The sequence below is a fragment of the Aplidium turbinatum genome, chromosome 9 (assembly GCF_918807975.1).
Source record: "Aplidium turbinatum chromosome 9, kaAplTurb1.1, whole genome shotgun sequence".
In the NCBI taxonomy this organism is placed as follows: domain Eukaryota; kingdom Metazoa; phylum Chordata; class Ascidiacea; order Aplousobranchia; family Polyclinidae; genus Aplidium; species Aplidium turbinatum.
This window is the reverse complement of record NC_137480.1, coordinates 25,957,903-25,980,334: the sequence shown is the minus strand read 5'-3', so window position 1 is coordinate 25,980,334 and position 22,432 is coordinate 25,957,903. Positions and strand designations below refer to the sequence as shown.

Sequence of the window (22,432 nt, the reverse complement as noted above, 5' to 3'; positions counted from 1 at the left end):
TGTATTTAAAAAAAAACTCCGTAACTCCTAGAGTAGATTACTGCTCAATTTAAAGACTGTTACATGAGCGGAACTGGAAAACAAAATGAGCATTTGTTAGTGCCGCTTCCGAGCTTGTGAGGTAATAAGAAAGATTAAATGATGACTCTTATGTTTTTCTAGTTTTTATTTCTTCATTCAAATTGTTCCTTCAATCTAAGTATTGATACTACTTCAGATCATTTGCTTTCTGATTAAATGCTTGCATGTTTTCTTTTATTAATATCAATAATTTTATGTTGCAGCTATCTTCTAATTGTCATTCAATATTTCAAGCATTTAGTCCAGTGGTTCTTAACCTGTGGGTAATTACCCAAATGTGGGTAATTTCAGGATAGCAGGTGGGTAATCAGCTGAACCAGATTATTTAGAATTATAGATGTAACAAACAAATCACAACTCATCACAAATATCAAAGCTTCTCCTGTGTTTGGAATACAGCTTGATGAGTCTGTTGATGTTGCAAATCTTTCTCAACTGATGGTGTTTGTTCGGTATTTTCGCAACAACACTATTGATTGATTGAATCTTTACCCTCTGACTGGGAAAGCTTCTTGCAGAGCTCCTTGCAGTTTCGCATACTAGTCGAGGCTTTGAACTACTGACGCAGGCTCGGTCACCGAGATTGACAGAGTGAAGTTTCCGATTGTTCAAGAACTATGTCACAGCCACGCAAGCACTTGATTATGCTATTAAAGTTATGAACTATATAAAAGCGAGTGGCCTTAATACACGACTCTTGTGAAAATTATGTCTAGATAAGCAAGTGGAGTATGATTTTCTGTTGTTTCATACTTCTGCACGCTGGCTCTCAAATAGAAACATGTTGACTCGGCTTGTGTGTTTCTTACCAGAGGTTACTAAATTTCTTGAGATGCAACATAAACAAGGATTGAAGACGGATATTTGAAATACAATGTTTCAGAACAGGGTGGCATGCCTAGCAGACAAGCTGTTAGATCTGGAGTCAGATTTGCATTGTGCAATAATTATTCAAAATCGCACCAAATATTGCACCGATTGTAGGCTACACTTAAAACAAGAGCAAATGTCCCGCTGACACTATTGATGTCCTTGTTTGCATTAAATGTTGTTTTTGTTGAATAACGCTATTTTATATTTTTAATACGTCAAAATAGATAAAATTAAATTTTGAGTAATGGGACTTTGATCTGGACAGAAATGGGTAATAAGGGAAAAAAGGTTAAGAACCCCTGATTTAGTCAAAGCAATTAATTTATGAACATGTCCTTTTCACTTGTTGTTAGAACTGATCTAGAGCAAGTATCCAGGAAGAGAACAAACGAATCCATTTTGTTGGAATATGCGAATCAGAACAGACATTTGCTCGCATTTTATACAATTAATTTGTGACACCATTCAGCGGTTGTCATAGAAATGTTTGGTAGCATCATGAACTACAATTTACTCGAGAACATTTTGAACTGCTGTTGGTACTTTCCTCAAAGTAGTCAGTCGTTGTCTATGTTTTTCTTGTTTATATTTTTTCATTCATATGTTTCCTTCCATTAAAAAATGCTTCTTGAAATCATCTGCATTCAGATTGAATGCTTATGTGTTTTTTTATATGTAATTAATTTTACGTTGCAGCTGGTTGTAATTACCATTCAGTATTTTGAGCTATTCGTAAAGGTAATTGTTAATAAGCATGTCCCTTTCACTTGTTGGTAGAACTGAACTGGAGCAAGTATCCAGGAAGAGAACAAATGAATCCAATTTACTGGAATATGCGAATCAGAACAGACATTCAGGATCGTTTAATGATGTTGAAATATGCGCAGGGAACGTTTTCCTGCAAACAGGATGGTCTTGTCTTGCTTTCTTGTTATCACGTTATCACGTTTCTTGTTTTCGCTTTCTTGTTATCATGTTATCACATTTTTGTGTTAAATATTGATTTACAATTTTTGCATCCCCAAGTTTTACAAATGCTGCAGTGAATGACTTACAAATGTGGAACGCTCTCACAAATGCCATTCACCTCACCTCTAAAAGAAGGAACTTGGGCTATGACCTTTTGTTTGAATTGTTTGACTCATGAAAGTCCCTGATCGTGGCACCATATGGAGGATTTTTCATCATTCAAAGCTCCGCTACAAAACATGCCTGCTACAAATGATGTTGTGGAGAGATTTGGGCATAATCACTGACATTGATCACTGATCAGATCAGTTTGGCGAATGGAATAATCTGAACAAGAATTGGAATGGAAGAAAATGAAGTTAATGAGCAATAAGAGGTCTATTATGGGAACCACTGTATTTGATGGAAATGTAGTTGTTATCTGTAGCAAACAACCCGGAGAACGTTATTTACCGGCTTCCAACTTATGGCAAGACGTATTTGCATTCCGAAAAAAAGACTATGCAATTGAGCATACTCTCGTTGAGTTAGCATCGAATGCGGTGGAACATTTACGTATGACTCTACGGATGGTTTATTGCTTAAGCACATTAGATAGATCTTTAACTATAACTTTAACTTTAAATATAACTTTCGGCATATATTGTTTTGGATTAACTAAATCTACATGTTGATGATACAATTAATTTCTTTCGGAAACAAAAGAAGTCAATCTTTGCTATAGCCTACACATTTTTATATCCAAAATTATGATTTATTGTAGACTTTATGATATGTATATTGTATGATTCATTGTATTTGGTTTAGATTTGTTGTATCAACACTAGAAGGGCCGAAAAAGAGCATACCTCCAACGGCCACTGGTATCGAAATCGTCACGTTTCAAAAAAACTGTATTTTTCCGCAAAATTAACAGTCTTCTACTCGAATGCCCTGACCTCAAAGCAAGGTGCTCTGCACAGGATTAGGCCGAGTTCAACGATAGAGTAAGAGCTTGCGTGATGCTCTGGGCTACGCCGTGTGACACAACATGAAGAAGAATCAATTTTGCATGATAAGAGTTAAAAAAAAGAATTAAAATGGTCTTTGTTTTTTTTTCATTCTTATTATTGCTTTGTTTAAAAGTATATTGACGCTATTTGATGTCTGATTTTGGAGTAAATACTTGTGTGTTTTAAAATGGTTAATTTCGAAATGGTAATTGGTGTTTTGGAAAAACTGAAATGGTGATTTTTATGTTTTTTTTTGCATTGCTGCTTCAATCAAGCCATTGATGCAACTTGAAATCATCGGCTTTCTGATTAAATGTTTTGCTTTATATCTAATTAATTTTATGTTGCAGCTAGGTTGTAATTTCTATTCAGTATTTTAAAAAATTTGTTAAAGTAATTAAACATGTCCCTTTCACTTGTTGGTAGAACTGATCTAGAACAAGTATCCAGGAAGAGAACAAATTAATCCAATTTGTTGGAATATGCGAATCAGAACAGACATTCAGGATCGTTTAATGATGTTGAAATATGCGCAGGAAATGATCGTTTTCCTGCAAACAGGATGGTCTTGTCTTGCTTTTCATCTTACTTTGAAAAAATGTTCAAAATTGAGATGAAAGAAAAATACCAGAGTTCCATTGAAATCAACTATGTAGATGGAAATTCAATGAAAAGTCTGATTGAATTTTTTTACACTGGGGACATTGATATCAACAGCGAGAATGTTTGTGATTTGACTGCAGCATCCAATTACTTACAAGTTGATGATGTGAAGCAGTTTTGCTTTGATTTTGTGAGTGAAGCTTTAAGTCCAAACAACTGTTTTATTGTTCTTGGTATAACAGAACACTTCCAAAACAATTCACTGAAAACTCAAGCTGTTGAAATTATTGCTAGAAATTTTGATGCAGCATCAAGTACAATTGAGTTTTATAAGTTTCAAGGAAAAATATTTGAAAAATTGCATTTCAAAACAAGATCGATCCATTGTCAATGAAGCCTCAGTATTCACTGCCATATTAGGATGGATGAAACATGATGAAGGAATCGTGCCAATGAGTTTCCTGAGCTTTTGAAACTTGTAGATCTTCACAAACTTCCGCCACCATTTTTTGAAGAAATTGTTTCGAAAGAAGGCTTGGTGACACAAAGTCATGAATTATGTTTGTTGTTGTTTCAAGCACAAAGTAGAGTTTTCAAAAATTTTCGATTGGGCAAAAACACTAGAATTTTGAGCTTAGGTGGAACTAGAGTGTTGTCTAAAGTAATTGAAGTTTATAATTGCAATGGTGAACCACCACTTACTTTCCCTGATTTACGAGGTGCAATGTGCATTGTCATGATGCGCGAAACGTCAGTGAAGCAATAAGTCCACCCGTTGCTTTTGTTTCACTTTCATTAGATGAACGTTGCAACTAGTGCTAGAAACGATAATTATCCTGATGAACACCCAAGCTTTAATTCTGGGTAGGCGAGAGTTTTCAAACAGATTTCATTGAATGTGTATGTTCGCAAATTCGCAATGGTTATTGGTTAGTATTTCTCACAAAGACTGCGTTTAGCGTCGCTGCAGCAATTAAGCTTTAATAGGTTTGATGTTGCTTTCTTGCGATCTAATGAGCGCTGCTAAACTAAACAAACCTTTTTTTTATGTTTTCCTTTGTAGACGAGTCAATATACGGAAAAAAGGCACCTAACCCCAAAAAAATTGATACAAAAGGTTTTTCAACGGATTCTGTTACCAATGGGCATACTTAATAACATACTAAAAGTCTACCAAAATCGGACCCCCAGAAAAGGGTCATTTTCAAGGAAATATACGGCATATTCTAAATAATTTTGCATATTGGGTAGATGGTGGTATTCAAGTTGTTATTGTTCTTGTGTTTGTGACATCATAATCACATGAATGCATGCATAGTCGCATCACAATGCAAGCGAAGTTATCGTTGTTAAAGTCAAAAAGATTTATTCAGGCAAAGTCACTCAGGGCTGCATTGGACTTCCTTTGTGGTCTTTCGTCCAAGCACAACCTTGCACTGGTAGTTACATTCGATCAACCATTATATTGGAAGGCATCAGAGATGGCATTAGAAACTGTATTCATATCAGCGACCCTCAGTAAGATAAATGAACAGCTGGAGAAAAGGAGGATAGAACTGGGTGCTAGATCCAAGACAAGTCAATTGTGGCTGAATTACCAAAGCATGGTAAAAGTTGCCAGGTCACTGATAAAGGCAGATCAAATAGGTTCTTGGCAGATGCACCTACGTGTTGTCAGTGACTGCATGCCGATATTTGCCGCAGCTGGGCATTACAACTACTTGAAATCAGCATACTTCTATATCCAACAGATGGAACAGCTTCACATTAACCACCCAGACGTATTCAGGAAGTTTGAAAAGGGTTTTCATGTTATCCGTCGCAGCAGCCAGTTCTGGTCAGGCCTCAGCTCAGATCTCGTCATCGAGACGACATTGATGAGGTCGTTGAAAACCACTGAGGGTATGACGCACGGAAGTGGAATGGATGAAAAGCAGAGAGCCCTTTGGACCATGTCCAGGTCCATAACATCAGAGTACAACATCGCTATGCAGGAGTTTACAAACTTGTCATTCACGACATCTGAACAGCACAAGGATTCAACAAAGGCAAGGATGAAAAGGGACGCTGCTGACCTGGAGAAGATCAGTTTAAAACTTGTCGTATGTTCACCTTTCTTGCAAGATGCTTCGTTAAGGAACGTTGTCACTGGTGTTGTAGCCGATGATAGTATGAACGTGCACGAATATGAGACTGTTGGACAAAAAATCTTACAAAAAATGACAGGACAACCTGCATTCGCATACTCATTCAGTAGAAAGGATAAAGCCAGGACCCTTGGGAAAAAATCTGCTATCAAGGTCGCTCCTGATCGAACCATTGATACTGCACTTCTTTTTCAACGCTTCATGGTGGTCTCCCAAGCTGGACATCTATCACTGGACGAAGTTATGTGTTACGAGCTTAGTCCTTTCCCTCCTGCTCTCTTTGAATCGAGACATGTATTCCGAAAAGCTGATAAGCCACAGTTAGCACACGCAATATGTGATCACGCAAGTAATGCAATCCTACATTCTGTGCCAAAAACGGAGTGCCACGTACTTGATGGCGGTTTACTCCTTCACCGCATATCATGGCAGCGTGGACAAAGTTATGGTGAAATAGCACGGTCATATGCTGATTTCACCATCCGGCAATATGGATCCGGTGCGACCATTGTGTTTGACGGCTATGAAGAAGGGCCGACCATTAAAGACAACATGCATCAAAGAAGAGGACGTAATCTTCATCCCGTTGTCAACTTTACAGCTGAGACTATGTTCACAGGCGAGAAGGAGGAGTTCCTTTCACAAGATGCCAATAAACAAAATTTGATTTGGATGATAAGTGGTAAACTTCGGGAACAAAATTGCAGCGTGGTAAATGCGTCTGGGGATGCTGATGTAGAAATTGTGAAGGCCGCAGTGGAGACATCTCTTCTCCAGACAACAACGCTGATACCGATCTCCTTGTGTTAATTGTTTACTATGCACAATAAGATAGTAAGGGCCTTTATTTCAGATCAGACAAGTCCAAAGATGATGGCAGCACCAAAGTATACAACATCAACCGTTTGAAAAATCTTTGGACATGACATGTGTTCTGAGTTGATATTTATCCATGCCATGACTGGTTGTGACACTAGGTCTCGGATATTCGGTGTTGGCAAGAAGACTGCTCTTCGAAAACTTGTGCATGGAGATCCTGTTCTTGGGTCTTGTGTCAAAGCATTCACTGCCCCAAACCAGACCACAGAGATAATCGATGACCTTGGGTGCCAAGTAATGGCTGTCTTCTTTGATGGCTAGAGCACAGATTCCCTTGTGACAATGCGATACAACACCTTCAGCAGGAAAGTTGTCTCTGCTTCATCATTTGTAACGCCCGAGCGTCTGCCACCAACTGAATCTGCTACCCAATTTCACTGTCGTCGAGTTTATTACCAGATAATGGTCTGGATGGGAAAAGCAGAGAGTATGGATGTCATGAATTGGGGGTGGAACCTGCAAAAGAATCGGCTCATCCCAGACAGTCTCTTGAAGGTCATTCATTGCAACTGCTCCACTGCCTGTAAGACACTCCGCTGCTCCTGTAGAAGATACGAACTACCATGTATGTACCGCTGCATGTGGACCATGCCAACTGCAAGAATGTGTGTCACGATTTCTTTCTATCTCTTACCAGGAAAAAGACTTGGAAAGATTCAATGACGTAGTTTAATGGGTTATAACCGAAAAGCAGTCAATTAAATGTCGAATAATTCTACTAGCGAAATGATAATCTGACTTCTTGAAGAACTTTAACGAACGGCTTCTCAAATAACTCTAATTTCTGCATCAACTACCAATCCACAACTCGTAGCACAACTCTCATAACCAACTCAATAATAATCACCATAATAATCTCAAAATCATCATCAGAATAAAATTACACAAACTACACCACTATTTATATAGTTGGTTGTTCAGTCCAGTAACCTCGAGAAGGTTACATCATAAAGAACCATCGTTCGGTCACGTAGCATTTAAAAGGTAAACAACAGAAGTCTCTAGAAGGTCACGTTCGCAAGAAGATTCTTACATAATAACGATTTCGCAATCGGACATTTAATGATAAACAACCTTATGACGTCATGACAAACGACGCTCAGAAATCATGAAAAACAACAGAACCTTCTAGATTTGCATGCTTACAGATGATTCTAGAAATACTTTACATAATACAAATTTCTCAATCAGAGGTTACTTCAGGTCATAACCGATAATAACACAACGCACCAGAATTCCATAATGAAAATAGCACATTCGTTGAAGATACAAAGCAAGCCATCGCGAGGCATTTGCACCTTGATTGTGACAATGTGACAATCCACATAACAAGTTTCTTCTAGACGAGTTGGAAGATGATGAATAGAGACAGCCGTATAGGCAATAAGACAACAAACGGGCTGATCACCCTGGTTTACGATTTACCTTTGTAGCCTACTGTTGTAATTCCGATGATTTTCTGAATGTGTCTGTGTCCAGACTTTAATGGTACGCCATTCTTTAGAACAGATTAATCCTCTGTATTCATCTACTGTAGGAGGCCAAGTATGAGCCTCCTGTTGGTTGCAGTTTTTCTTAGATGCCTGTACTGATAGTAGCCTACCTGTTATGCCGCATATAATATGCTGTTATGATAATTCCATCTTATTAGGGGAGATTGGGGATACTACGGACGGATTTTCGAGTGTTTTGTTTTCGAAAAAATGTTTTATTTTAAAGTGTACTGGAAACCGTTTTGCACCAATACATATAGAATTTGTTCAGATGAAAAGTGAGGAGTTGTCTCTGAAAATTTTACCACTATTCGGCTTATCAAGTTGCCAAAAGTATAGAAACTGAAATGTTGGAAAACCACTTTTCTCAAGCTCATGTTACATAATGGAAGTCAAGATGACTTTGTTTGCGGTTTATCTCAAGCCTCAAGTGAATTTGCTAATATCGTGCTCTGTTCTGTCTGATGTTGGCCTATCGCTGGGTCCGAAATGTCCCCGGGCTCCCCCAGGTCGTATATTATATACAGCACAAATCATACGTATCTCAGTAGATAATGAGCCTATCGTAATTTAACCTATTTAATTCGATTCATTGTCCCCGAAAACCTAGGGATAGACACCTAAACCGCCTTTCTAGCTTGAATAGCAATTGAGATATAGGCAATATAACATCCCAGCGGCCATCTTGGACGCCATCTTGAAAATGACCCTTTTCTGGAGGTCCGATTTTGGTAGACTTTTAGTATGTTATTTAGTAGGCCCATAGGTAACAGAATCCGTTGAAAAACTTTTTGTATCAATTTTTTTGGGGTTCAACCTTATATTGACTCTTCTATTGCGACCAAAAAAGCGCGTGACTCGTGACCTGTTATCTTTAAAGTGGCGCTTTCGGATTTGCCGCAAAATGTTCGGACAGGTGACTACAGCAACAAGTACCATCAGGGTTAAGACGCATCCACTGGAATTCGGAAAAAAGCTTCCTTTGGCAACACACGACCTTCCCGAGCCGGAAGTTGATTCGGCAGCATACTAACGTCAAATGGAGCAGGTAGAGATCCATGGCTCATGCTGTCTTCTACAACTACCGGTGCATTGCCTGAGACATTGACTTCACCACTGTCCATCTTTGAAGCGCTGCTTTCTTCATCAATGTCATCTCTACGTTCATTCGTGCTGGACGTGGCTTCTTCAGCGTTATCATCTCGACGCCATATCAACAACAACAAAACATTCGACGCCTTTTGGAAGCTGGTTTTAAAAATGCACGAATAGATGTTTGACTTTGCTTCATATTTAACTTTTCAATAATGAAATGACAGCATCGCGCGGTGCCCCAATTTATACCCAGTAACAAGTATGTGAGGAAATATTTATAAAAAGTGATTGTTTCAGTACGTCTTTAGTTTGTATCGGTTATTTTATTGTCATGTTCATTATGATGCCATACTCATATTCCCTTACCCTGACCCGGAACTGAAGTTTGATTGTGACGTAACGAAAGTGAGACCATTCGGAGAAAAGATCAAACGTGACTTTCTATCACCAGGAATTGCCAGCGTGTGACAGTTGCCGTAGCAACAACAATGCAGTGAGGAGCGCATTTTATTAAACGCAGCGTTGTTGCGGATGTGGAATTGCTTTGTTCTGTCGGAATCGGATACCTAGCGAGAGACATTGCATAAGACAAAAAGTTGCGCTGCAGTTGGTTGGATAATTCAGCGTTTAACAAAAACGGAAATACTGTAATTGTACTGAACACTTCATAAGTGTCATGAAAACAGGGTGGGCGAAACATATTTTGCCCACCCTCGTTTTACGGCCGGGTGGGCGCCGCCCACCCGGCCCACCCTATTTCGACGCCTATGAGTGTAGTGTATTTTTAATATTCAATATAACTTGAAATTATCTGCTTTCAGATTAAATGCTTTGTTTCATATTTCATTGATTTGTCATATTGTCTCCATTTTATTTTGCAGCTAGGTTGTAACTGTCATTCAGTATTTAAAGCAGTTTGTTTAAGCAATTAATTGATAAAAATGTCCTTTTCACTTGTTCTTTTCACTTTGTCGCTTGAAAAAATGGTTTGTATGCAATTGGTGGATATTGTAGTAAGGAATATTTGTCATCTGTTGAATATTTGCAAAGTGGTGAAGGAAAATGGAAAATTGTGAGTCCCATGCAAACACCACGACAATGGTTGGCAGCTGTTTGTTGTGGTGGGTTGATTTATGCAATTGGTGGACCTACTGATTAGTGATTATGGTTGGGACACTACACTGAAAAGTGTTGAAAAGTATGATCCATCAACTGGTCAATGGAGTTATATCAGTGACATGAATTTTCATCGAGCTGCTTGTTCAGCTTGTGTGTTGAAATGAAGAATTATTTGTTGTTGGTGGAGTGAATGAAAAAAGTTGTACTGTCAAAGAAATAGAATGTTATGATGCACAAATTAATGCATGGAGCATTGTTAGAAAAGCCGATGACCAACTATTTAATCATTTGATTGTTGCCATTTAACTCTTTCGTTATTTTGCATCGTTTCACAAACGAATGGAATTTGAAAAAAATTCTTCTAAGGTTTAACCTTTCTAACCCATTTATGCCTAGCGTCCTATACGTAGGACACCTACCCAAATTAAAAATTTTCTTCGCAGGTTCAGTTTTTAGATTTAGACGAAGTCAAAATATATTTATGAGTATTTTTGCAGCATAAATCAACACTTTTTTCAAAAATTGCTTTTTTGGTTGAGGCTTGACATCATTTTCAAATTTCCCGATTTTGCTAAGTCTGAAATTTTGAAGGTGCATGTCGAATTATAATAATAAATCCGCATATGCAAATAAGCTTCCAAAAATATTTGTCATTGTCTTTATTCGTTATGTATCAACATATTTTACAGCAAATGTTTAAATTTAATTGGCAGTAAAATTTTTGAGAAAATTGGTTCAAAAGATGGGTGTCCTATATATAGGTCGCTAGGCACACGTGTTAGCAAAAACGGCAATCAATTCCCACACACCAAGCGGTGTCAAGCAGCGATTCCCAACGATTTCTACCCTGTATAAGGTGATATTTCAAAAATAAAATTTGGTAACGGACAGACATTGATGCGAAAATCTTTAAATTTGAAGACCACAAGAGCCCCAGCTCCGCAATATTCAGCGTGTTAAAACTACTAAGTATGATGGTTTGTGTAGGAAAAAAATTTGGGTCTGGTTTCAGTATTTCCAATTTTACGGACTATTGAAATAAAGTAACGGACAGACAGATAGAATTGGGAAAAACCACTAGTCAGCCTTCACATGCACTTTCTATCTAAATTTAGCTCCCAAACCCAATAGATCAATGTTTTTTTTAATTGGAGAACTACCCCCCATCTTAAAAGTAGTATTTTTTGCTAATCCCTGATGCAGTGTTTGCGCAACAATTAGTTTAAAACCTTGATATGAAGTAACGGACAGACATTACAAAAAGTAACGGACAGACACTATCTCATTTCTGAAGTTTTTTTGCTACACTGAACAAAGGTGATGGAAAAAATGTTTATTTCCTAATAGGAAAAATTATGGTTTGCAATTTCGGAAAATTTTGGTTGAAAAAAGGTTTGTTTTTTTTTACAAAAAAATTGTTTTAATATTCATAGGCTACCATTACAATTATATACATAAATTGCATACATTTCCGAATTTGTTGTCATGCATTTCGAAATAGTGGTGCTACCCTGCTTTTTCTAGCCCCGCTGAAGTGTTTTTCTACCCCTGTTCTTTCATTCCTTACTATATTTTTATATTCTTATCAATATTTGCATCATTATAGCGGTCACTTTTCACTAGTGGAAGATAAAAGCAGTTTATTTATTGGATATAAATTCTTGAAATTATCTTTAATTCATGGAAATTTTCGACTTTTTCAAGTTAGTTCACACAATTTGGGTCATAGTATCCCCAAATGTGATGAAGTTCTGGTATGTAAAAGTAAACATTTCTCTCTCCTGCAGGAATAAGGTGTGGAGTGGCTATAGCCTGCACAACATCACTTATAGGGTATGGTAATCATGGAAGTCCTCATCCTTTGGCCATCTCCATATTGATCCTGATATGTTGGCTTTGGAATAACATTTGACAGTTACTCTCTCTTCACTTGCAATCAAAACTTGGCAATGACATTTGCAGCGAGTAATCAACAATTGTTAGAACAAACATCCTTGATATTTCCCTGACTCAAAACATGGTCTTCATTAACGAATCACAATTATGTTTCTCGGCAGCCGATTTGTAGCAAGAATTGACAGCGATAGACAATTTTTTTTAATAAAAAATATTTACATATAATTTTTTTTTTATTTCAATTTTTTTTTTTTCAATCTATATAAGGGGGGTCTAATGCGCTAGGGCTAGTTCCCACTTTCCCTTTCTGACTACATACCCAGTCATCTTTGACAGTCTTGGTGTAAAGCCCTATTTACAATCTACACAAATTCATCAAAAATATGGTAACGGACAGACACAATTACAAACTTCCATAAGTCTAGTGATTTAAATTGGAGGAAAGATAATTGAATAGGGTTGATATGTGCTGCCAAATGTGAGATAGTCAATATATGTTAGAAGTTAATAAAACATATAGTTGTTTGTAAAAAAAACTTTTTTGAGATTTTTTGGTAACGGACAGACATGTGTGGCTTACCAAATTTGCATATCTATTTTCTAAAAAGTATCAAACACAGAGCTAATTTTTTTTATAATGTGTCATATATATATGACTTCTCCAGATATATTGAAATTAGAAGAATAGAATAAAACAAAAGTCATTTACACCCTGTACCATTCTAAGTGAATTTTTAATGAAAATTTGCTTGTAAGCAGGTGGAGATTTCAGAAATTAAGAAAAAGTTTGTCTGTTATGATAAAAACAAAGTGAGGTTAAGTATTTGCTGTAGAGACATTACCCTAACATTTGAACCTACTCAGACTTAACTGCGTTACAATTTTATTTTTTCTTCCCCTGTTACACAATTTTAAAATATGCCCATAACAAAGTAGTTGTGTTTGTTTTTAGAACAATAACATATTTATCGTAATTTACTGAAATTTTTTGATAAATTTTTACTTTTCTCTTGGCGTTTTTACATGCGCATCGTGATGTAAGCGAAGTAAGTAAGGGTCTGGTAAGTACGAAGTAGTTTAGGCCTTGGAGAGGAAACTTTGTCAACCATTTTGCTGATGTCCTCGCCAGCTGCGGCAGAAATTTTTTCCACTTATGTTACAAATTTTTCAGTAGTGTGAAATTGGCTACGACGCTGTAAGATAAAATTAGTGAAAGCAACAGCTACAATTTGTGAAAACAGCACCAAAAAATGTCTGATGATCGCTAAAGATGCTCTGAAAAAACAAGGAAGAGACAAGTTCGATTTTAGAACCGATACCGACAACGGCGTGCTGGTTTGCAAATGGTATGACAACAGTGTGGTAAATTTATGCTCGAATACGGTTGGAGTTTACCCAACTTCTAAAGCCTCTCGATATTCATCCTCTGAAAAGAAGCGTGTGCAAATTGAACAACCTTGATTGATCAAGCTCTATAACGAACATAATGGGGAGCGAACGTTGATAGAATGGACCAGGACATTTCGAACTATCGCATCGCAATGAGAGGTAAAAAAATGTTATTTGTGCTTGATTTCATACATGCTCGATATTTCTGTCAGCAATGCATGGCAACTGCAAGAAATTTGCAATAGAGGCAATTCAATGGATTTGCTTTCTTTTCGAAGATAGGCTATATTGCCAGAATATACTTGTCACAACATCGAAAGCCACCTCAACAAGGAAAGCGAGGCAGACCACAAAAGGTTTATCCGAGGTACGTTACCATGCCTAGGCTATGAGCATTGGGTGCTAGCCCAGGACAAACAAACTCGATGCGCCTATTGCCATGCAATAACTACTACAAGATGCGAAAGATGTGATGTCGGTCTGCATGTCAAATGCTTCAAGCAATATCATATTTCCCAATGACTTGTTTCAGTGATCTGTTGCTTTGCTACTTTTCTTCTTCGTATTTTGTAAACTTTCATTTCAATAAAATGCTCGATGACAAGACATTTCCCATTTATCACTTTGAGCGATAACGATTAGGCCTACGCATTACGCACAAGAAACTTGCGAAACTTGATAGCGGATTTGCTATATGTAGGACGGTCTTTTTCTCGATCGGTACTAATTTAATTAAGAAAAAATTAATTGTGAAATGTTTTTTAGGTCATGATTATGCAATATTTAAATTTTCAAAAAATTGTTTTAAGTATATTCACTTTCGGCACAAATGGGTTAATTTACTTGTGTGTAGTGGGTGATACCTTATTTAATTGATATCTTATAAGATAAAGATATAATAAAATGATATGTTAATATGATATCTTATAATTTATTCACTGCCATATTGGGATGGATCATTGGATCGAGCATGATGAAGGAAATTGTGCCAGTGAGTTACCTGAGCTTTTAAAACTTGTAGATCTTCACAAACTTCCACCACCATTTTTTGAAGAAGTTGTTTTGAAAGAGATCTTAGTGACACGAAATCATGAATTGTGTTTGTTGTTGTTTCGAGCACAAAAAAAATGTCAAGAACTTGATGCAAACAGACAAGAACACCAGAATATTGAGATTAGGTATCTCAGACTTTGTCTAAAGTAGCCTAATTGAAGTTTATAATTGTAATGGTGAACCACCACTTGCCTTCCTTGATTTTCCAGATGGCCGCCGATCTGGTTGTGCTGTTGTAATGCATGTCCAGCTATATTATATTGGTGGAAATACTTTAGAAAATAAAGATAATTTCTTCAGTTTGGCGAATGGATTTATCTAAACAAGAATTGAAATGGGAAGAAATGAAATCAATCAGCATTAAGAGGTCTGTAATGGGCGCTACTGTATTTGATGGAAATGTAGTTGTTATCGGTAGCAAACAACCTGGAGAACGTTATTCACCGGTCTCCAACTTATGGCAAGACGTATTTGCATTCCAAAAAAAGAGAAGTAGAAATGCACTTGTGGCTTACAGCGATCGCTTGTACGTCATTGGTGGGCATGGTAATGGTGAATACTTATCTGTTGAATGTTCACAAAGTAGTCAAGGAAAATCGAAATATGTAAGTTCCATGCAAACTCCACGACGGTAGTTGGCAGCTGTCTGTTGTGATGGGTTTATGCAATTGGTGGAAAATCTGGTGAAAGTGGTAATGCTGCACTAAACAGCGTTGAAAAATATGATCCATCAACTGACCAATGGAGTTAGTTATGTTAGTGAGATGAACTTTCATCGATCTGCTTGCTCAGCTTGTGTGTTGAAAGGAAGAATATTTGTTGTTTATACCCACAATTATATTTCTATTAGAATAAGGACCTTCTGATGAGGGTCTGCTACTATTCGGTGAGTCCGATTTGGTGAGTTCCCTATTTGGTGAGAGCCTTTTTCGGAGAGTTCCCTATTCGGTGATTTTAAAAAAAAAATTTTAAACGTTGAAGTAAGACCCTAACCCCTAACCCTAAAACGGCAATGATAATTAGGCTAAAAAAAAAATTCCAAAAAATCACCGAATAGGGAACTATCCGAAAAAGGCTCTCACCGAATAGGGAACTCACCAAATCGGATTCACCGAAACGGGCCATTCGGTTCTGATGATCCCCCTTTTAGGGTGAAACAGGCTGTAATGGTTTTAGAGACTGGTAACTACCGTAGCCTATATTTGATGTAATTCGCTCTGCTTGGCTTTTTGCTTGGCATTGAGCACTTTTTGTAGTATTAATAGTATTTATTGTTTTATATTTGCTTTTCATAATTAATCGTTTTTGTTGGGGGGCGGTAAAATTTTGCCAGTTCATGAAGGGGGCGTTGGGCCAAACAAGGTTGAGAAACACTGGTTTAACCAATTGTGATGATTGTGCCCATGTTTCTGCATTGTATTGTAACGTAACTTGCTCGACCTGCACTCTGTCAATAGTAATATTTGAACTTGGTACATTTTTCTTGTAATAATCATCGTTTTTGTCTTGTTTCTCATTTTCGTGTTATATTCCTTTCCAGTATTGTTCACTTTTTCGGTATTGTTTGAAGAGCTTCTGCTGATTCCGCCAACAAAACAGTATCGTCTGCATATCCCTTGCTGCTGCTGATACCCTTCATTCCATCAATCTGTCTGAAGATCTTTTCAGTATACAGATAGAATAGACATAGCTTCCTTAATTTCCAAGGAAGCTATTTCCAAGTGATCGAGATTGTGGTTGTTTTATTGTAATGTTTGCATTGTGGTAGTGGTAAACGCAAAAGCAAGGGGATTCTTATATCTATATCCCATATTAGTACGCGTGATGCATTGTTCCATGTATTTCGTTTTGGTAAAACCCAGTTAACTTATTGGCTTGCATTACATCACAACTTGTCAGTTTCAAAGTATTATTTTCATTCTCCATCATGGAATTGTTTTGAACATTAAAGTTACATTTCCAGCTTGCAAACGAATTAATATTGTGTTAAGATGGTTTGAAACTTGAATGCAATTCTCACTTGCAATCTTGAAGACATCAGATGTATTTGTATTGTCGTTTGTCGTATGAAGGTATTATCACACTACCGTACTTCGTGATTTTAAACATTTTCCAGGTCAAACAAGTTTCTTTCACTTCTTCACAGAGATAAACTAGAGCAGTGGTTCCCAACACGTTTTTAAGGCAACCCATTTTAGAAAAAAGTTCAGTTGGGTAAAATCTTGCGACCCAAGCAAATTGTCATAATATTTTAAAAGCCATACAGGATTGCGTTGCAAACTAACAGCACTACAAAAGCAATAAATTTTTCCGAAAATAATATGTTTATCAAATCGGTAGGGCCACAAAAGTCAATAAAGTCAAAATGTTTTAAGGACCTCGTCTATCCACGAATCAAAGAATAAAGTTGTTTTCAGCGCCTTGGAGACTGTTTCTAAAATGTTTATAGGTCAAAATTGACAATAAAGTCAAAATTTGTCAAATTATAGCTTTTGGCAAACTTTTTGTGTTTCTTGAAAGTAATTTTTATCAAAATCCTCGTGGAAGCATTGTAAATCAAGAACTGCGACGCAATTAAACCATATTAACCCATAAATGCAGGAAATATGTCACAATGCCCACGGATTAGCAGTAACTTTTATCGCAAATTGTCCATTGTTTATTCATTGTTACGTATTTAAATAATTGTTATAAAACACTCCCTCTTCACAAACGTGGTCTTTTCGAAGATCAACAGTTTGGCTTTTAGGAATAGCCTACTGACATTCTGTAATACAAAGTGCTAAACCGAGCTAAATTGTCTTCAGCAAAAGTTAGACAGATTTGTGGAGATTTTCCTATCGCCAAAAAACACGACAAAAGAAATACGATTTGTTGCTTCTGTCATTATGTCCATAAACTGTTCTGCAACATGGTGGGAAGTTGAGGCAGATCTTTTTCAGCAAATGGATCAAATATCTAATCATTTTGGCTATTAGGTGTTAGAGATTTTCCATAGTAGTGCACAAACTTTTTGGCAAGCTGTTCCAGGTGTCCAATTATGGTTTGCTTTATATCAACTTCTCTGCCACAAATATAGGCTATTCCGTTAGCTGAGGAAACATATCGTACTCAACTACTCATCTCTGGTGACATAACTTTTCCAGCGTAAGAGTTTTTTTGTGGTAAGCAGAAACCTTTGTGGCGTGATCAATCACCTTAAAACCATTGCCTTGCATAGATCAATTTAGAGAACTCAGATAGTCCAATATATCGGCAAGGTAAGCAACTTTTGCGTTGAAATCTTCTTGCAAAAACGTCTCGGCTAATCCCACACAAATCTGTTGCCTCAGGAAGATAGCAATCTCCTCCCGCAAATCACAAACTTGCTTCAGGACACGACCTCATGACAACCATCGCACTTCATTGTGCAGCAGCAATGCTTGATAATCAGAATCCATAACAGTGCACAACGACGAAAACAAACGCCGATTTAGTGGCCTTGCTTTGATGAAGTTTAAACACTTTACAACATCATTCAACACTTCGTGCTGCTCTTGAGACAGCTTTTTTGGAGCAAGGGCTTCTCTGTGGAGAACGCAATGAGTCCATACAGCACTTGGAGCTTAGTCTTTAATGCGCTTCACCACACCAGACTTGATTCCAATACAAGCTGCTGCACCAGCGTGCAGTATGCCAGCACATTTATCCCAAGGAATGGAATACTTCGTAAATAAATCATCCCAGGTTTTGCATTTAATAACAATAGTTATAACAAAAATATAAACGAAAACTGTTAAAAGTTCTTGCACTACGAACATGCTACAAAGCTTTCCAACGTCTCGACAAGAAACGCTCCTAGACTTGTGTTTACATTTTCCAGTTTTGTGATCGATCTCTTCACGTTTTAAATTTTTTTAATGTTATTTTTTTGCCCAAGATACAATATGCATGAAAACCAAGCGACTCAAAAAAGTAATCAGGCGACCCAACTTTGGGTCACGACCCATGTGTTGGGAACCACTGAGCTAGAGCAAGCTCTGCGTACTTGTACACCAACCAAATTGCTATTTTGAAAGAGTCTTACATGTATTTTGAGGAAAATAAAGTTGAAATGGTGTTATTTTTTCCTTTTTTTATTTTGTTGCTTTTTTGCAATGTTTTTGGTACTTGCAATTATCTGCATCATGATTAAATGCTTACATGTTGAGTTTTGTAATTATCTAAATACTTATATGTTGCAGCTAGTTTGTAGTTTTCATTTAGTATTTTAAATTTTTGCTGAAAGTGATTCATCTGTAAACAATATGTTCTTTTCGCTTGTTGGTAGAACTGAACTGGAGCAAGTATCCAGGAAGAGAACAAATGTATTCAATTTGCTGGAATATGCGAATCAGAACAGACATTCAGGATCATTTAATGATGTTGAAATATGTGCAGGGAATGATCGTTTTCCTGCAAACAGGATGGTCTTGTCTTGCTTTTCATCTTTCTTTGAAAAAATGTTCAAAATTGAGATGAAAGAAAAATATCAGAGTTCCATTGAAATCAACTGTGTAGATGGAAATTCAATGAAAAGTCTGATTGAATTTATTTACACTGGGGTCATTGATATCAACAAAGAGAATGTTTGTGATTTGATTGCAGCATCCAATTACTTGCAAATTGATGATGTGAAGCAGTTTTGCTTTGATTTTGTCAGTGAAGCTCTTAGTCCAAACAACTGTTTTATTGTTCTTGGTATAGCAGAACACTTCCAAAACAATTCATTGAAAACTCAAAGTGTTGAAATCATTGCTAGAAATTTTGATGTAGCATCAACTACAATTGAGTTCAAAAATTTTGCTGAAAAAGATTTGAGAAATTGCACATCAAAACTAGATCGATCTATTGTTAATGAAGCTTCAGTTTTCACTGCCATATTGGGATGGATCAAACATGATGAAGGAAATCGTGCCAGTGAGTTTCCTGAGCTTTTAAAACTTGTAGATTTTTACAAACTTTCACCAAAATTTCTTAAACATTTTGTTTGTACTGAAAATTTAGTAATGCAAAATCTTGAGCTTTGTAAAATGTGTGTTCAAGCACAAAACAAAGTAATTGATGATTTATTGCAATCAGACACAAACACCAGAATATTAAGCTTAGGTGGAACCAGAACGTTGTCCAATATAACTGAAGTTTATAATTGCAATGATGAACCACCACTTACCTTTCCTGATTTACCAGATGGTCGTAACAGTGGTTGTGCTGTTGCATTGCGTGGCTGTCTGTATTACATTGGTGGAGAGAAGCATGACGTTGATGACAAAGAGGATGAAAACAACATTCTAACATCTTCAGTTTGGCGGATGAGTTTATCTAGTCAGAAATTGAAATGGGAAGAAGTCAAGTCTATGAGCAAAGAAAGGTCTCAGATGGCTGTCAGTGTTTTTGATTGTAGTCTTGTTGTGGTTGGCGACCAAGAACCAGGAGAATGCTATTCATCATTTTCTAATACATGGCAAGACATACCTCCTTTGCAACGAAGCAGAAATGGAAATGCACTCGTTTCTTGCAGAGATGGTTTGTATGCAATTGGTGGTTACGGCAATGAAGAATCTTTATCATCTGTTGAATGCTTCAGAAATGGTGAAAGTAAGTGGAAAGAAATTAGACCAATGCATGCTCAACGACGATGGCTGGCAGCAGTCTGCTGTGATGCTTTTATTTATGCCATGGGTGGACAAGCTGGAGAAAGTGATGACACTGTTCTAAAAAGTGTTGAGAAATATGATCCATCAATCGATGCTTGGAGTTACGTCAGTGAGATGAATTTTCATCGAGTTGCTTGTTCAGCTTGTGTGTTGAAAGGAAGAATATTTGTTGTTGGTGGAGTTGATGAAGAAGGTTGGGCTGTTAAAGAAATAGAGTGTTATGATCCATTGTTCAATAAATGGACCGTTGTTGGAAAAACTGATGACAGATTGTTAAATCATTCGATTGTTGCCATCTAGCTCATTCTACTGCATTCGATTCTACTGCCAAATGTTCTACCGCATTCGATGCTAACGCCACGACACTATGCTCATCCAATCGTCCACTCAATGAGCAGGTGTTTGCCGGTTGTGCCTCAAACCTGATGTGTTTTTTTCGTGTACTCAAACTATCATGTGATGTGCCTTATCTCCTTTATCGTGTTTTGCTCATTCTTTTGCATTTTGTGTTTCATTTCATGTATATGTATGCGTTCACGACTTGGCTACATATTACACTTCCTTGTTGGGATTTAGACTTCAATTTATCCTTTGTGATAAGAATATGTTGTATGTTTTTCACATAGCCAACATACTTTTTGTAATGATATCACACTTGAATTTTGTTTGTGTATCTTTCGAATACTTGTGATGAAATTATGAATTGGAAGTTAAACATGGAAACCGCCTACCTAAATGATCCATATACAATCTTTCTCAATAAATGGAAGGTGTCACAGAATTTTCAAGAATACCTGCACCGAATTGGTGATCTCCGAATGAGACATTTCCGAATCGGCGACAATGAATTGTCGCAGATCGTTTAAACCCGATGGTTGTAAAATGCATCGTGTATTTCTCATTCTGCAACGAATTATGGCATTGATAATATTTAACCTAAACGCCACTAAACACATTTTTGCGCCCCTGATAGGGTTGGTTGAAGATACATCACCCAAAGTTATGATTTAATTCGTCGGATTTGATATTTCTGTTGAATTAACGCTTATAAATCACTTAGTAAAAGACAGAGAAAAGATGATGATACAAAAGTATCAAAGTTCAATTGAAATCAATTGTATAGATGTAAATTTAATAACATTTGTTTAATATTGAAAATGCCATGTCGTTGCTTGATTTTATCTGCTTATCTGGTTTAATTATACTTTTGAATAGAGGAAAATGAACTGCGAGTTTGACCCTTGGAAATGCTACATGTCAGAGTTTCGATCAATGCAAAATTATTTTTATGTTTTCCGATGGTACGTTTAGGTATTACAACACCTTGAATAAGCATAAAAATAGGTTTCAATTGCATTGTTGGTAAAACACTTTATATATATTCTGCACTAAAACCTTGTTCCATAAACTTGTTTGAACTTGAACATGCAAAATCATGATGCAGATTGAATGGATCTCTTGGTCAATAGTTTTAATAGTTCACAGCTTGGTTGCATGGCTGAGCGAAGAGCGTCACCTTGATACTCAAAAGTTTGGCATGAGCAAATAACTGACTCGTGGAAATGTTGTTTGACATTCCACACAAAAATTGCTCTTCCGTTCATGCAACATCATTTTTACCCACCACCTATAAGCTTAGATGCGAATAACTTCACGTTTCTTGTCCTATTTTTAAGAGCCATTACTAAACATAAGGGTCCACAAAGTGGATTTTAGGAATGGGCAAAATGGTGCTCACACGGCTCTGCATGTGTGAGTTACTAAACGCTTTTGCATGTGTAACTTTCACTTACACAAGTTTGTGCTCCTGATTGGGTCAGCTAAAACTGTATCGCCAAAGTTATGATTTATTGTATGATATATTGTAGACTTTATGATATTTATGTATATTGTATGATTTATTGTATATGGTTTAGAATTGTTAAATTAAAGTTGAATGAACAATTAAGTTGATGAAGCAAGAGTTTCTTTTTCCAAAACAAGTTATGTACGAATGAAGATTGTTTGCAAGCTAATGTGGTTTATTTAATTTATTGATACTACTCCAAATCATTTGCGTTCTGATTAAATGCTCTTGTGTTTTGTTTTATCAATAGGCAATCAATCTATTTTATGTTGCAACTAGGTTCTAATTGCCAATCAGTGTTTTAAGTTTTTTGATAAAGGTG

The 22,432-nt window shown here is 36.8% G+C and overlaps 1 protein-coding gene across 1 annotated transcript; it reads left to right on the top strand.

Moving 5' to 3' along the window:
• The first annotated feature begins 6,622 nt into the window (after window positions 1-6,622).
• On the top strand, window positions 6,623-22,360 carry LOC145776881 (kelch-like protein 25). The gene is made up of 3 exons (XM_082588097.1): window positions 6,623-6,778; window positions 6,944-7,067; window positions 19,009-22,360. The coding sequence occupies exons 1-3, from the start codon at window positions 6,623-6,625 to the stop codon at window positions 20,562-20,564; spliced, it is 1,836 nt and encodes a 611-aa protein (XP_082444223.1). The 3' UTR covers window positions 20,565-22,360.
• The last annotated feature ends 72 nt before the right edge of the window (window positions 22,361-22,432 follow it).